The sequence below is a fragment of the Anabas testudineus genome, chromosome 1, assembly GCF_900324465.2.
Source record: "Anabas testudineus chromosome 1, fAnaTes1.2, whole genome shotgun sequence".
NCBI lineage: Eukaryota > Metazoa > Chordata > Actinopteri > Anabantiformes > Anabantidae > Anabas > Anabas testudineus.
This window is the reverse complement of record NC_046610.1, coordinates 1,086,144-1,102,483: the sequence shown is the minus strand read 5'-3', so window position 1 is coordinate 1,102,483 and position 16,340 is coordinate 1,086,144. Positions and strand designations below refer to the sequence as shown.

At 46.4% G+C, this 16,340-nt stretch overlaps 1 protein-coding gene across 1 annotated transcript; it reads right to left on the bottom strand.

The window, feature by feature from the left end:
- Nucleotides 1-11,008: 11,008 nt before the first annotated feature.
- On the bottom strand, nt 11,009-15,885 carry irf2bp2b (interferon regulatory factor 2 binding protein 2b). Its single transcript, XM_026360377.1, has 2 exons — nt 14,977-15,885; nt 11,009-12,216 (listed from the first exon to the last, which is right to left on the bottom strand). The coding sequence occupies exons 1-2, from the start codon at nt 15,740-15,742 to the stop codon at nt 11,453-11,455; spliced, it is 1,530 nt and encodes a 509-aa protein (XP_026216162.1). The 5' UTR covers nt 15,743-15,885; the 3' UTR covers nt 11,009-11,452.
- Between the last annotated feature and the right edge of the window lie 455 nt (nt 15,886-16,340).

Sequence of the window (16,340 nt, the reverse complement as noted above, 5' to 3'; positions counted from 1 at the left end):
GTTGTCATGTGTCACAGAGCTTAAAATCTCACTAGCAGCAAAGACGTCGCTCTCATCATCCCTCCATCCTTTCGTTTTGGGGATTAATAAAAACTGACGGCGCTCAGGTACAGTTTCATTTACACTTCTCTGCCCAAGTTCATGGTGATTTCAGAGCAGAGAAATCAGGGAATGAAGGGAATGAGAGAGAGTGTGAAGGGATGATGGGAGGAGGAGTGGATGATTTCATCCATCATATGAGTTGTGGCCAACAAAGGAAGCTGGCAGTCCCTGACACGGGCGTCTAAAAATAGTCAGCAGTGGAGCTCGGTGCAGAACAGTATTAATCATGCAGAAGAAGACTGAGACGACAGACACGCGAGCTGGATTGAAGCCTACGGAAAGATTTGAGCCTTTCACAGACCTGTTGTTGATCAGGACGTGACTGTGAAGGCTCTCACTCATCCAGGTGACGTTACGTCAAGGAAGCAGCACTTCTTTCATGTTAGTTCGAAACGTTTCACTATTCATCAGGAAATTCAGGCAAATCCCCAACTTCACCCTCAGCTGTTTCCTTTCTCCCCTGACATATGAACAGAACAGACAAATGACTGATTGGTTCAAAAGTAAATTCGACCTGCTTCTGTATTTATGAATGAGTTGTTCAACCATTTACTATATGAAGTACGGTCGCGTTACTGAGGAACTCTGGATTTAGTTCGATTGTGAACTGTAAAATAAGCTTTGAGGTAATGAGAGAGACTCTTATTTTTTTACTAGATTAACAGAGGAGGTTCAGGCTCACAGCCTCTGTATGAGGTCACTGTTAATGTCTCTGAAGCTCTGTTCAAATCCTAAAGAGACAGATAATTATTAAAACGAGACCAAAACCACCAAAATCTGTTGATTTTGAAATGAACCATCTGGACAAACTGTTGCAAAATAACAGAGACACATGACGACTAAAGTCAGACACAAACGAGGCCAAAGGGACGGAACAAGCAGAAGACAGACAACAACCGAACAAACTGTTTGACTGTCATCATTCATGGACCATTTCTCCATCTGGGCCCATTTTATCATGATGGCTCCGTGTCTTTGACTGTTTTCATGTTATTTGCTTCGTACTTCAGATGATGGTGGAACTTCTGGGGGGGGGCTGCCACACCACTCCCACTGTTTTGGCCAATCTGGACTGGATCAGCTGACATAGGAGGGTCATCAGCTGATGTTCTGACATATCCCTACGCCACTTTCTTCTTCTTTACTGTTAACTACATGTTAGCTTTGGTTTTAATGAACTCCTACCTGGACTTTCACCGTGTCACATTCTCTGAACTGATTTTCTGCAAAAAGCAAGAAATGTGTCTGTGTCAGACGTTGGAGTGCGGTTCAAAGGCTGCGTCTTGTAGGCGATAGGTGCAGTGGAAACTCCCAGAAATACCAGAAGAAAATGTTTCAGTCGTTGTGTTGAACCAGAATAAAGCGTCGACGTGTTGGGTTTGTTTTCCTGAGATGCAAAGGATCATTAATGAGCAGCTTAGATAAGTGCAATGAATCACTGTTCGATTCAGTCAGTGGGACTTTCAGCACATCTGTTCTTTCTTTGAAGTCACTTTTCTTCGCACTTCTAAACCACAGCCGTCGGTGCTGACACTGACGTGTGTCGTGCTGATTTGTGCTGTCTGAAACCCAGACTCAAAGATTACAAAGAAAGGTGAGGTGTTTTCTTCCTGCAGTGTTGGAGGAAGTCCTCTAAACGTCCCCCTGGGTTTGTGGACGTGATGCCGGAGCCCATGACTCCAGTGAAAACCCCCCAGACTATAAATCCTGTTTTCCAGTCGTTTTTCCTTTTTTCTCTTTGGAACAGGAGAGGAGAGGAAATAAAATGTGCGTCCTTGTTTCTGAGCAGCACTGACCTGGTTTTCCCTCCCTCCACACTGCCTGCATTTATCCTCTTGCTATCAGCTGACTGCCGGTCAGATGTGGACTCTTCCCAGCGACACAAGCCTCCTCATCTGGACATTAATCCAGTGGATCCTTCTCTCTGGAGCGGAGGCAGAAATCTACCGTTTTGGGTTTGTTTTTCTGCTGTGCTCCACAGGGAAACATTGTAAAAGCCGTCATTCATAAAGGTCTGTGTCATAAACAGGGTCATGTGGATCACACGGTGTACCCAGTCTGACATTTGGCTAAATTTACTTTACACAGCGTTGGGAGCCAACACAAAGCTAAACTGTAAAGAGTAGTGAACTGTCTTTCACCACGTGGTCTGGATCTGCATGAACATTAACTCTGAACTTTGTCTCCCTGCTCACACACACTCAACTCTCAGTACACAGATGTTGACACAAGATCAGTGTTTTAGGTAAGGAAGACTGAAGGTCAACTAGTCACAGACAAGAAGCCAAAACATCAGGAACAAAAGGACAAGTACCATTTATTTATTCTGTAACATTTGTACATGTACAAACTCAGCTTTGTGGTACCCTGACATCGAACAAGGCAAACGGCATCTCTGCTGCTGAACTTTGAAACTCGGGAGACATCTTGCAAAAGCTGTTTTGGTACTCTGCTCAACGTTCGAGATAACCGTAGAACTCAGCGACGTTACAAAGGTTTGTCTTAAAGTAAATATGCACGGTCAGACACTTTGCTGAGTAAGAATACACTTGTCAAAGTGTGTGAAGTCGTGTCACACAACACAACCGGCTATAGGATTTAGGAATCCTGAGGAAAGAACAGCAAGCAAGGTAAAATACATTATTACTGGCCCAAGAGCAAGGGCATGAACCAGCTCACAACAGTTTTGTATACGAGTACAGGGAAGGCTGGGTTTTACCAGAGGCCGGATGAATGGAGGACTGAGCAGGTAGGTTGGGGGTGATTGTCCAGATAATCTTAAACATCATCTTGAACGAGACTGTTCTCTGTCTTACCTCCTCCAACTTTGGCTACTTAGATCTCAATTATTAAATAAAATCACCAGATGATCATTTATAGTAGGACTTGTCTACAAATTCCGACTGTCTGATACAAAGGAGACGTCTCCTAAGGTGAAGTAACATTAACTAGCATTCAAATGAGTCGTGAGTATAAGTCAAATTTTACACACCAAGACAGTAACTGCTGAGTAATGAGTGAGAGTTTGAAAGTATAATTCAGAGAATCAGTTAAAAGGCCTTTTAATAGAGAGGCGGCAGCTATTTACTGCAGTTATTTAAAAGTGAATCAGCAACTATGGGGGGGCCATATAGCATACGTACCAATGTCTGCTTATTTAGACTCTAAAAAAAAATATTTAAAAAGAAAGATGGACAGGCGTATCGTCCAGGGAACAAAAATGCTGACTGAGCAAATCAGAACAACATGAAGTCAGTTACGAGAACATACAGGAAAAGGTCAAAGTTTCAGTGAACTGTGGGGTTTGACGTAAAGTTGTAAATTCTAGGCTTCTATTTGGTAGGTTTGGTTTTAATAGCTCTTAGATCCCTCTTCTGATCTAAAACAGTACATTTAAAGACTTTAAAACTGTAAAACAAGCCTGAGGACTCACGAATGACAGAAACAGATTTTGTAGTTTTCTTGTGGAATTGGAGATAGGTGGAGGCGTGCTGACGTCAGCGCACAAAGATCAAATATAGCAGCAGCCTACAGGGAGGCAGGGCATGAGGGGGAAGGAAGGTTCAAAGGTTGGACTTTGATTTGGGAAACAACCCAAATATTAAGCAAGCCTGGCTGAAAGTGCTGAGCAGCTGTTACACATTTACTACAGGAAGGTTGGCAAGGAAGCCGCTCTTCCCTTCTTTAAGTGTCCCTGTGCTGCTGCAGGGGAATATTTAATTACAAAGCAGATCTGAGGAGGATGATTTGGGCCCCCCAACACGACTGAGAGCCCAGCTCCGCCCTGCACAGCACAAACCACACTGTATTTAAAAGCTAACGGTCAAAGCTGAAGCTAAACAGAGGACCAGGAAGCACAGGAACACTTGTCTTTTAAGACAGATCTCTGAGCGAGTTGCCAAAAAGTAGATGAGACGACAAGGCTTAAAGGAATAAGAAGAAAAAACCTGACAATCCACAGACCGGAGGAACGACACAGTCAGGATTTCTCTTTGTAAAAGTGCTCTTTAAAAGCCAAGACACCAGCAGTGGTATCAACATGAGCATTTACACATTCTACATTAAGACATTATGTTTTTGGACTGGTGGGAAAGAGAAAGATAGTAATAATAATAACAATAATAATAATAATAATACTTAACTTTAGTTTCAGGAATCCCAAGTTTTTTCTTGTTTTTTAAAATGCATTTTACAAACTGTTGAAAAGAAATAGTGGAGACAGACATTAGCCTGAATTTAATAGTCTCAATCTAAAGTGATCCCACATTATGTCCTGTCTGTCTGAACAGTGAAGTACCTCAAGGCTCTATCCCAGATACTCTTCTATTTCATAGCTACAAGTATCTACTGAACCAAATATTGATGTCATTAATGAGTCTCGTGCTTTCTTCATCATCATGAACACACTGTAGTTTATTTTGTCACAGTCCCACAGTCACCATTCTGCTGCCACAAATACTCACTAAAGTATTAAATGTGAATTGACCCGCTGCTGAAAATAGTCCCCAACAATAGCACCACAATAATTCCTACCGTTCCCAGTCTTTATAAGTCATGTATAAACTTGTAATGTCCATGTTTTCTGTGGACACGTGCGGTTTTTAGCTGTGCTTTACTGCCAAATATTTTTTAAATTGATAAACGTGCATTGGCAAACACAGTGTGCTATTAAAACACAGGTCTAATGTTTGCTGAAGATGAGTGGTTTACTGTTCCACAGAATTGGAATGTAAGAGATCGCTTTCTGACCTTGGCATTGATGAGAGTCATGTAGAAGTAAGTAGAGAAGTCAGATAAGTATGCAGTTAGTTGGACCTTACCCTTTAATAAGACGGACTAGTGCGTCTCTTGAAATAGTGTCCCTATGGCAGCTGGTGGACCAGACTTCTGTTGGTATGGAAACAACATAAACACATGGTTTACAATTATGGAAACGTCAGCGTTTGGTTACGTTGAGGCACAAAAAGCACTTGGTTGGGTTTACTAAAAAGGTTGTGGTTTGGATTAAAATAAGCACTTCCAACAACGCAGGGCCTTCGTCATTATGGTTACATTAATAAACACTTGGTTAATGTTGTGGAACAGCTGTGGATGAAAAACTATGTTCACAGTGAAAACTCCTGTGGGTGCTTTTTCTGACCGACCCAGAATAACTTGATTTTCCCTCTTCACAGGACATGTCAGGTCAGAACGCGTGTTTCTTTACAGTAACATAAATAAAACCTACAAACCTTGTCCTTTATCTTGTCCTCTAACTCCTCTGCTTTGTTTCTGTTTCTGGCATCTTACCAGGACACTTCAACAGTGACCTTTCTGGCACAATGTTTATCTGTAGACAAAGTCGCTGTGCTCAGACACACTTGGCTGCTGTGCAGACTTCAGGGATGACTCACAGTGGAAATGATATTGGTAAAACATCCAAATATAAACATCATGCTGACTTCAGTTTGAATTTCTTTTTCACTGCAGAGAAAACGAATCAGCCTGCATGTTTATGTGTGTAGTTCAGGAGCTTCAAATGTTTTGTCTTCTCTTTTCTCAGCCTGACAAGTCTCTTCTATGTATGTGCTCTATCTCTGGAGCCCGTTTCCAGCCAACAGATGCTGCAGCACAGAGCTTCCTGTCTGTTTTATCTCTGCAGGTCTGACGTGATCAATATCAGATTTGCTCGGCTCCGTCTGCTGCGTAATAAAACTGTCGGCCAGATAAGGTGCACGCTGCTTCTAAACCCTCGGCTCTACTGTAAAACTGCCTCTCCAGGCAGCGAAGAGTCCAGGCTGCAGCTCTCAGGTTATAAAGTATCAGCCTGGATACAAGGGATCACCCCCCTCCTCCTCTCTTGCTGTGGCCTTTACTTCCTGCCAGCTCACTGACGTGGCAAATCCAACGTCCCCTCTGTTTACCTTCCTGCAGGGATATCCAGGCAACAGGGCCACGGCTCTCAGTGCTGGCTGCTATATTTGGGCCTTCGCTCCCTAAACCTCTTTTCCAGATAAAGAGTAAACACAGCACAGCGTTCCTTTCTTGGTACTCGCTGCTGGGAGTTCGCTGATTAATGGCACAGGAGCCTCTGCCCGCCTTGGCGGCTAATTATAGAGAGTGCAGCTGCTGGGTTTGACCTGCCGCCGTCTCTCCGCAACGCCATACACCACCTCCACCACCCTCTCCCCAAACACCACGCACACCTCTCACATGCTCCCCCCTCCGCCTCTTCTTCTTTCTGCTGCAGTTAGGGGAGGGAGTGGCAGCCAGGGGGATTTTGGAGATCAACCGTCAGTTTTCATGAACCACTGACTTCATTTATCACACAGTTCGAATGTGCAGCTGTGGATTTTGCAGTGGTAACATATATATATATATATATATATATATATATATATATATATATATATATATATATATATATATATATATATATGTTACCAGGAAAAGCTGCTCAGAAAACAGCAGGCTGACACAGTCAGAGAGCAGCCGGTGAACAGGTGGAACGTTTAGTAGGTTAAGAGCAGATGTTTCCCTCAGGAGGTGCAGGAGACCAAAGACAGAGCTAAAAGAGAGAGAAAACTGCACACAAACGCCACTCCACCTAAACCCTGGTGTTGCTTTGGAAATGCTGTAGAATATCTGATCACATTTGTGCAGGTTTAGTTTCTGAGTAAGATTTTTAGTATCTGCACTGGAACAGTACGAACCTGTCAAACACAGCCAACTATGGAACAACAGAACAAACATTCAGGAAATAAGGAAAGCTCACCCATCAGTAAACCAAGCAACATGACAGGTCTGTTACACAACTTATCTTTGCACCTATCAACACAGAGATCTTCAGAAAACGAGGTCACATAATCTACCTTCAGTCAAACAACACGTCGTGAGACTTCTGATTTCCACTTTCCTCAGAATTTATTTTGCATTAGAAACATTGTCTTGTTGATCTTTGAAGTTTGCTTCATTATTTATTTAATTTGAATGAACAGTGACAGAAAAGATTGGACAAAGATTTATTAGTTTCTATTTCACTCTGAGTTACTACATATATGTTAAGAATCAGACTCGTGCAGTAAAACAAATGACCTGTCACTGTGTTGACAGGGGGTGTGGGGGTTTTAGAGCCCTGAGAACAGATTTGTTTAAGTGCTGACGTGGCGGGGGCCAGGCGACCATTGTACGACTGCGGCATGTTCGGCCTCAGCCAGGGTCGTTTTTCATGTGACCTTTTGGATTTGGACACACTCCAAATGAAGCGAGGCCCCCACCGAGCTGGTTCGAGCTGCTCATCAGTGCACAATGACCCATGGGCACAGGGCAAACATAAGCTCACCCCACCCAAAAACCCTGAAGCCAGCACAGCAAACACTATGGCTGGGGGGGGGGGCTTCTGAGCACTTGTTGCTTATGTCCAAGTACGAATAGAAGCTCATACAGATCTGTTGGAAGGCAGATGGAAAGACTGAAGTAAACTTTGCCATTTGAAGGTTGCAAAGCAAAGGTCAGACATGCGTTACATTTAACTGAGGAGTTGGAAGCTGGAACATCCTGAAGTCAAACTTCTGACTGGAAAAGTTGGAGGAACTCACCAGCTTCAACATCAACATCCAAGATGGCTGCTCCGCACATGAACATGGTGAAAGCTGAGTTAACGTACTGTTGATCTGTGGACGCGCTGCTACAGTGTTTTAATGCACCAAACACAGCACAGCGTGTTGGAATAAGCTGGTTTTGCTAACAGTCGCTAACCTGGCTACAATTGATCTTGTTATGTGTTCTGTGTGAGTCCCACTCTATTAAGATGAGCATTTAATCCAGGTTCCTAAAATGAGATCATGTTTACATGTACAAATACGTTACACAACCCGTACGGACTCTGGTATTTACAGAGTCAGAGCTCACTAACCTTTGCATTTGAAATATTTTAGACCCTAGCGATCGTCTTCACAAGTGACATTTGTGGCTCCAGTAGTTTCTTTGTTGGTATTTTTGATGTATGATGATGATTTAAAGAGCTCCAACATTTCTCAGAAATTTTCCAGTTTCCTTCTAAACTAGACTCTGGACTATTACAACAGTGGCTCCTGCAGAAACTCAAACTTTGCAGACTTTATTTCCCTCCAGGTAGAGGAGGTGTGAAATCAATTAAAACAGCCACCAGGGGAATAAGTTCATTGAGGGTTCATTTAAAATGAATCATTCTTTGTAGGATCTCTGTAAAGCTGCAGTCAGGATGAAATCGTGGTGAGAACAGCTGAGGTTTGTTGTTCCTGCTCTCTGCGTGTTTGCTCTTCTGCAGCCACAGAGTTCAAGACTTATTTCCTCCAGCTCCGTCCTGCAGTTCGGAGGAGGAGGAGGAGGAGGAGGAGGAGGGACAGCTGAACAAACAGAGGGAACACAGAGAGAGACAAACCCACAGTTTTTCTCTGAGTGTGCCACGTAATCTGAGCAAACTCATTAATCTCGGGCCACTGGCTCTTTGGGCCTCTGGGTGTTGAGTTTCGGTGACAGATGAAAAGAAATGCGCTGGAATCTGAGACCGACCTCACGCCACAGATGAACCGGCCTGAGAAGGAGAGAGAGGGCGGAGGTCTGGATCTGGTTTGGACTGGCCATCTGATTGGCTGGCAGAGATAAAAAAAGAACAGCAGACTGACGTTTGAACCCATCAGAGGGGTTTTGGGTGTTTAGAGGAATGTAAAAGTGAAACTCTGAGCTCGACTCAATCTTCTACTTTGGAATAAAAAACAACTGAGTTAAAACCTCTCGTGCTGCCGGTAGGACCCCCGCAGGGTCCAAAGTCAAGGACGAATCCTGTGGATACGACAGACGTTTCATTTTTGAAACTGACAGACAGACTGTGTTAGTTATCTATATAAAACACGTACGGCTTTTTGAGCCTGAACACAATCAAGTGCAATAAGAGGTACTTTAATTCATTTTCTACTACTTAGTACTTTAACTTCACTTCATTCCAAAGGACAATAATGCAGCTTTTACTCCACTGTGTTAGTGACTGAAGTTACTTTTACAAACATACAAGCAGAAGAAAAAAGGTTCAAATAAGCTGCAGCGTTAAGTTCCAGTTCAATGCTGCAAGACGAACTCTGACCCTGTACTTTAGAAGAAGTACCCGTAGTACTGTTTGAAAGTACTCCATTACAGGTAAAGGTACACAACTATATCAGCAAAATGTACCTAAAGTGGTAAAAGTATATTAACATTATTAGACGGATATTATTAAGTTTAAACACGTCACTGACACGAAGCTGCTTTTTTACTTCTAGTTCACAGTAACTTTGTTTCCTCGTGTATTTCTGGTTTTTGTTGTGACATTTTTGACCCAGACATGATGTGGAGCTGTGAATCTCTACTGGGGTCACTTTCAGGAAACCACTGATTTAATCTTTAACAACTGATTTACTTTTATGAGTTTATATTAAAACTAATGACACCATCTGAAGGTTAAAGTAACTAGTAACTAACCCAGTCAGGCAGATGTTGTGGAGTAAAAGCATAAAGGAACATAAAATGTAGTATTTGTGTGTAAACGTATGTTTATTACTGTCTCATAATGTGAAATAACCTGAACTCCTGCAGGATTGTTGAGAGAAAATCTGTTTAAAACCTCGGAAACAACTGTTTAAATGCTGTTTTTCTTTGTCATTATTTGTGTATTTCCAGTTTCTATTTCTGAGCTGAAACTTTAAATGTTTTTATCTTTAAATAATTCGATGAATGGAACGAAAACATTAACGTCTCCATTAACATTCTCTACTTTTTACTTGTGAGTTTTTAAATGTGACTAAACTAGAACCTGCTGGTGAAGCAGCAGCTGAAGAGCCTAGAAAGGGTTAACGTTCTCTGAATGGCGGCTGAAAGCGGCGGGGGCCCTGGAATAAACACACACAGGCCCCCATTCATGCGCTCACTGTGTGATCAACCTTGAACAGTGGAGGCATGTTATTGCTGCAGAGAGGGGGAGGAGGCATTGGAGGACGACAGGGGCAGGAGGGGGGAGCACGGTGACTCAGGAATTCCACAGAGGAGCACGTGACCCTTGAGCAAGGCATTTCTATCCTCCCCGCTCCCCCTGCTCCGAGGCAGGGCCCCTCTGTGCTCCTTGGTGTTATTTTTCTGGGTTGAGTCGGCGTCCACACGATCACCAGCTCCGACGTCGAACATTGACTTTCAAACAGCTGCAGACTCAAACTCGAGAACAGCGACAGAGTAAACAAGTCGAGTCTGAGACAGGAAGTTAGTTTAGATTCAGCCCCCGGGGCCCAAAACAAAGCCCAGAGGCATCTGTGTCATCCCGTCACAGCGACAGAGCGAGTTATGTGGAGAAACTGGTGACAAGCAGCCCCCCTGGGGGCCGCCGCTCGTGACGTCACGTCTCTGGGATGTTTTCACCAGAATCAGTCAGCGACGGCTGATTCTGCTGCCAGGGGCTGAGATTAAAAAGTGATGAGGCGTCAGGTGGATTCTGTGCCACAGGGGAATGTTTAGTGAGGGAAACACAAAGATCCAGGCCGAGGCGGTCACAGGGAGGGGGGGTTGTTGTTTTGACAAACGCCTCGTCGCTCTGAAGCCACGCGCACAGTTTCCACGACTGACTATTTTTAGAAGCTGCTTATCTCCCAGCGCAGGACACGAGCAGCCTCGTCCCGCCTACGTGTGATTTACTGTAATAAACTTTTATGCAACACCCTTCTACGGCGGCCTTCGCACCCCCTCCCTCCACCTCTCCTGCCTCTTCCTCTCTCCTTGACTTTTATTCCACCCACTCTTCCCTGGAAGCCGGTTTGATCCTGCTGGAAGGTATTGCATCATGGCTGATTCACAATCAGACCGTGACTCTCCAGCCGACTCCTGGCTCGCTGGTTACGGAAAATAAGCAAACCACAGACACTAGAGGTGTTATTACAAGGTCTGAAACTGTATTTGGCAAGTTTCTTCTTAAACAAGTGCATACATGTACAGCTAGAAGCATTTTTCTTGGGGTTTTTATTCATTTTTTTGCCAAGTGCTCAGATTAGTCACATTCTATGTTGGACAGGGGCTTCTCCAGACCCGAAGTACACTGACAGACTGAAAAGAAGCAAGTGTGAAGTGGGAGAGTCTGTTACGAGGAGTACATACCTTTGTATCTTCAAAAATATAGAAACACAATGTATTGAATAAGAAAAATCAAAAAATTATACAGCTGAGTTTACAAAGTGTACACTTCCCTTGTGTCCAATATGTACATGTCTGTTTCTCTGGGTCGTTCAAGATGTCTCCTGTTTTGACGCGGGCCTTTTTGTCCACCTGTTGTTGCCGTAGTTGAATTACAAAAAGAAAACAAACAGCTGGTGGCGTCTTAAGGGTCCCTCTCCTTTTTTACCTTTATGTCCCCAGCCAAGATCGTAGCGATCTCGCCCTGCATGAAGGCCCAGGGCACGTTGGAGCCGACTAGCGGGCACCGCTCGCCGCTGGGGCAGTACACCTCGCCCGTGGCCCCCTGCTGTTTGATGCTCTCCCTGGAGCAGGGGAAGCAGAACTTGTGCGAGGGCACCGAGGGGCACTGGACGAAGTGAGTGTCCTCCAGCCGTTCGTGGCACAGGGTGCAGCACAGCGGCACGCTGCCGGGTGGCACGGAAGAGTCCGGAATGCTCTGTGGCGGTGGTGCGTGGGGGTCCATGGCGCCAGGTGCATGTGCAGCAGAGGGGTTGGCGCCCATGGGCCCCTCCCTCTGGTTCAGCCTCCTCTGAGAGGCCGAGGACGGCGACAGGGGGCTGCCGCTGTTCCGCCGAGCGCCCGCCGTGGTGGAGTGCACCTGGTTGCCGTCCTTAGGTGAACCCGTGCTGCCTGCGTTGTCCGTAGCGAGGATGAGCGCTGCCATGGGGGACTGGCCGTTCTGTGCCGTGGCGGCCTCGGGGGGCGTGGTGCGAGAGTGGGGGGAGATGGTCGAGGGGGGAGCGGATGAGAAGCCTGGCAAGGCGGCCGGGGGCATCTTCAAGACCTCGGAGGGCGAGGGGAGCCACGGCTGACCCTCACCTCCGTTCATCTTGGGGGCGCTGCCTTCGCCGTCCGGCTCCGGGGACGCCTTCCTCTTCACACTGCTGCGAGGGTGCTTCCCCCTGTCTGAGGAAGAGGAAGAGGAAGGGTTAACACAACCACAGCAGACTACACACACACAAACTACACACACACACACACACACAGCAGACTACACACACAAACTACACAAACTACACACACACACAGCAGACTACACACACACACACACACACAGCAGACTACACACACACAAACTACACACACACACACACACAACCACAGCAGACTACACACACAAACTACACACACACACACAACCACAGCAGACTACACACACACAAACTACACACACACACACACACAACCACAGCAGACTACACACACAAACTACACACACACACACAACCACAGCAGACTACACACACAAACTACACACACACACACACACACACACACACACACACACACAGCAGACTACACACACAAACACACACACACAAACTACACACACACACACAAACCACACAAACTACACACACAAACTACACACACACACACACACAACCACAGCAGACTACACACACACACACACAAACTACACACACACACAAACTACACACACACACAAACTACACACACACAACCACAGCAGACTACACACACACACACAGCAGACTACACACACACAAACTACACACACACACACACACACACAGCAGACTACACACACACAAACTACACACACACACACACACACACACACACACACACAGCAGACTACACACACAAACTACACAAACTACACACACACACACACAACCACAGCAGACTACACACACACACACACACAAACTACACACACACACAAACTACACACACACAACCACAGCAGACTACACACACACACACAGCAGACTACACACACACACACACACACAGCAGACTACACACACACAAACTACACGCACACACACACACAACCACAGCAGACTACACACACACACAAACTACACACACACCCACAGCAGACTACACACACACACACACACTACACACACACGCTACACACACGCTACACACACACGCTACACACACACAAACTACACACACACACAAGCAAACTACACACACACAAGCAAACTACACACACACACACAAACACAAACAAACAAGCAAACTACAGACTTACACACACACAAACTACAGACACACACACACACACAAACTACAGACACACACACACACACACAAACTACAGACACACACACACAAACTACAGACACACAGACACACACAAACTATAGACACACACACACAAACTACAGACACACAGACACACACAAACTATAGACACACACACACAAACTACAGACACACACACACACACACACAAACTACAGACACACACACACACACACAAACTACAGACACACACACACACACACACAAACTACAGACACACACACACACAAACTACAGACACACACACACACACAAACTACAGACACACACACACAAACTATAGACACACACACACAAACTACAGACACACACACACACACAAACTACAGACACACAGACACACACAAACTACAGACACACACAAACTACAGACACACACAAACTACAGACACACACAAACTACAGACACACACACACACACACACAAACTACAGACACACACAAACTACAGACACACACAAACTACAGACACACACACACAAACTACAGACACACACACACACACACAAACTACACACAAACAAGCAAACTACACACACACAAACAAACTACACACACACACACAAACACAAACAAACAAGCAAACTACAGACTTACACACACACAAACTACAGACACACACACACAAACTACAGACGCACACACACAAACTATAAACACACACACACAAACTACAGACACACACAAACTACACACACACACACAAACTACACACACACACAAACTACACACACACACAAACTACACACACACACAAACTACAGACACACACACACACACACACACACACACAAACAAACTACACACACACACAAACAAACTACACACACACAAACAAACTACACACACACTACAGACACACACAAACAAACTACACACACACACAAACTACACACACACACAAACAAACTACACACACACACAAACAAACTACACACACACAAACAAACTACACACACAAACTACACACACACACACACACAAACTACAGACACACACACAAACTACAGACACACACACACAAACTACAGACACACACACACAAACTATAAACACACACACACAAACTACAGACACACACACACAAACTACAGACACACACAAACTACACACACACACAAACTACAGACACACACACACACAAACTACAGACACACACAAACTACAGACACACACAAACTACAGACACACACACACACACACACAAACTACACACAAACAAGCAAACTACACACACACAAACAAACTACACACACACAAACAAACAAACTACACACACACAAACAAACTACACACACACAAACAAACTACACACACACAAACAAACTACACACACACAAACAAACTACACACACACACAAACAAACTACACACACACAAACAAACTACACACACACAAACAAACTACACACACACAAACAAACTACACACACACACACACACACACACACTACAGACACACACACACACCGAAGTTTCCTGCACATGCTCAGAGGTGAACGGGTCCGTTCAGCAGCGGGCCTTTACCGGCCCCGTGCGTGTGCGTGTGCACAGACAGAAAACGCGGACCCACCACTACCCGTCCTCCGTCCTCCGTCCTACCTGTCTTGGGGCCGCCGCTGCCCTCGTACCCCATCACCCGCTGCATGGCGGCGTGCTCCTTCTTGAAGCGGCCGTCGAACGCGTTGAGCGCCATCAGGTCCCGGACCGTTTTGCCTTTGCCCATCCAGTCCTTGTGGCCGTCCGACATGTCCGACAGGCTGTCCGGCCTGTGTTTGTCTTTCAGCTCCTCCGGACGCTTCCCGTGCTCCACGGGGCCGGGGCCGACCAGAGCCCCCGGCAGGCCCATGTGCGCTGGGCGGCCGTTGAGCGGATGAACGGTCGGTATGCCGCCGTTCACCAGAGGCACCAGGTTGGGGAGAACCGCGCTAGTCCTGCGGGGGTTGGGGCTTTGGCGGTTCAGCTCCGGCGGTTCGTCCGGTTTGGGAAATCCGTTCGGCACGGGGAGTCCGTTGGCCGGCCTCCCCGCCTGGTACTCCGGCCCCAGCCTGGGCGGCCGCTCGGACAGCGGGTAGCGCTCCAGAGGCTGCGGCGGACGGGAGCCCGGATCTCCGGCCGTGTGGTTGAGCTCCTTCCCGGCGTGCTGGGGCTTCCCCGCGCCCTGAGCGCGTCCGTCCTGGAAGCCGTGCGCCCTCTTGAGCTGCCGGGCGGTCTCGATGACGAACTCGATCCGGTCGGCTCCCTCGTAGTTGACACATCCGCGGCACACGGGCTCGGTGAAGTCCCAGATCATCGCCCACGGCATGCGGGGCAGGTCGCACAGGTAGCAGGACTGCCTCCGGGAGGCAGCGACCGCCGCGGACGACATGTTGTGGCCCCAAAGCGAAGCTCCTCAAAATGTCCGCGGGCTCGTGTCCGTCTCCGGCTGGAACTGGCGGCCCGGCTGCGGGTGGAGGCTCCGGTTCGCTCCGGTTCGCTCCGGTTCTCTCCGGCGGAGCTCGGGACTCGGACTCGGACCGACCGCGGTCTGGGCTCGCGCTCGCAACTCAGCGCGAGCTCTCGGTGTAGGGCCGTGACGTCAGCGCCGACGGTCGGCTCGTGCTCCGGGATTCTTCGACGACGCCTCCGGCGCATGCGCCCTGTGCGTCTCTGCGCTTATCAGGAGGGATTATACGCAAAGATCGTCTGTGCGTGGGAAGAGGCGTCACTCCTGGTCACTTTACCAAGAACCGATGCTGAGGTGTTTTCATATTATTGAAGTTTATTATTGTTTTTTATTATTATTATTATTTCACGACCACATGTCACAGAAAATCCTAGTGTGGTAAATGGCTGCATAGCAAGGAGTTAGCCTTTCAGTTACAAAGTATTGAAAATAAAAAATAACATAACATAAAATAACAAAAATTAGAATTAGAATCGGCCAAAACACACGTTGAACGTGCCTCCGGTTGGTTCCACCCCTG

What these genes read in the sequence shown, in the direction of transcription:
- irf2bp2b (XM_026360377.1), bottom strand. Translation starts at nt 15,742, where the DNA reads ATGTCGTCCGCGGCGGTCGCTGCCTCCCGGAGGCAGTCCTGCTACCTG. An exon ending in CAGCGGCGGCCCCAAGACAG is followed by an intron (nt 12,217 to 14,976) that starts GTAGGACGGAGG and finishes CCTCTTCCTCAG; the next exon opens with ACAGGGGGAAGCACCCTCGC.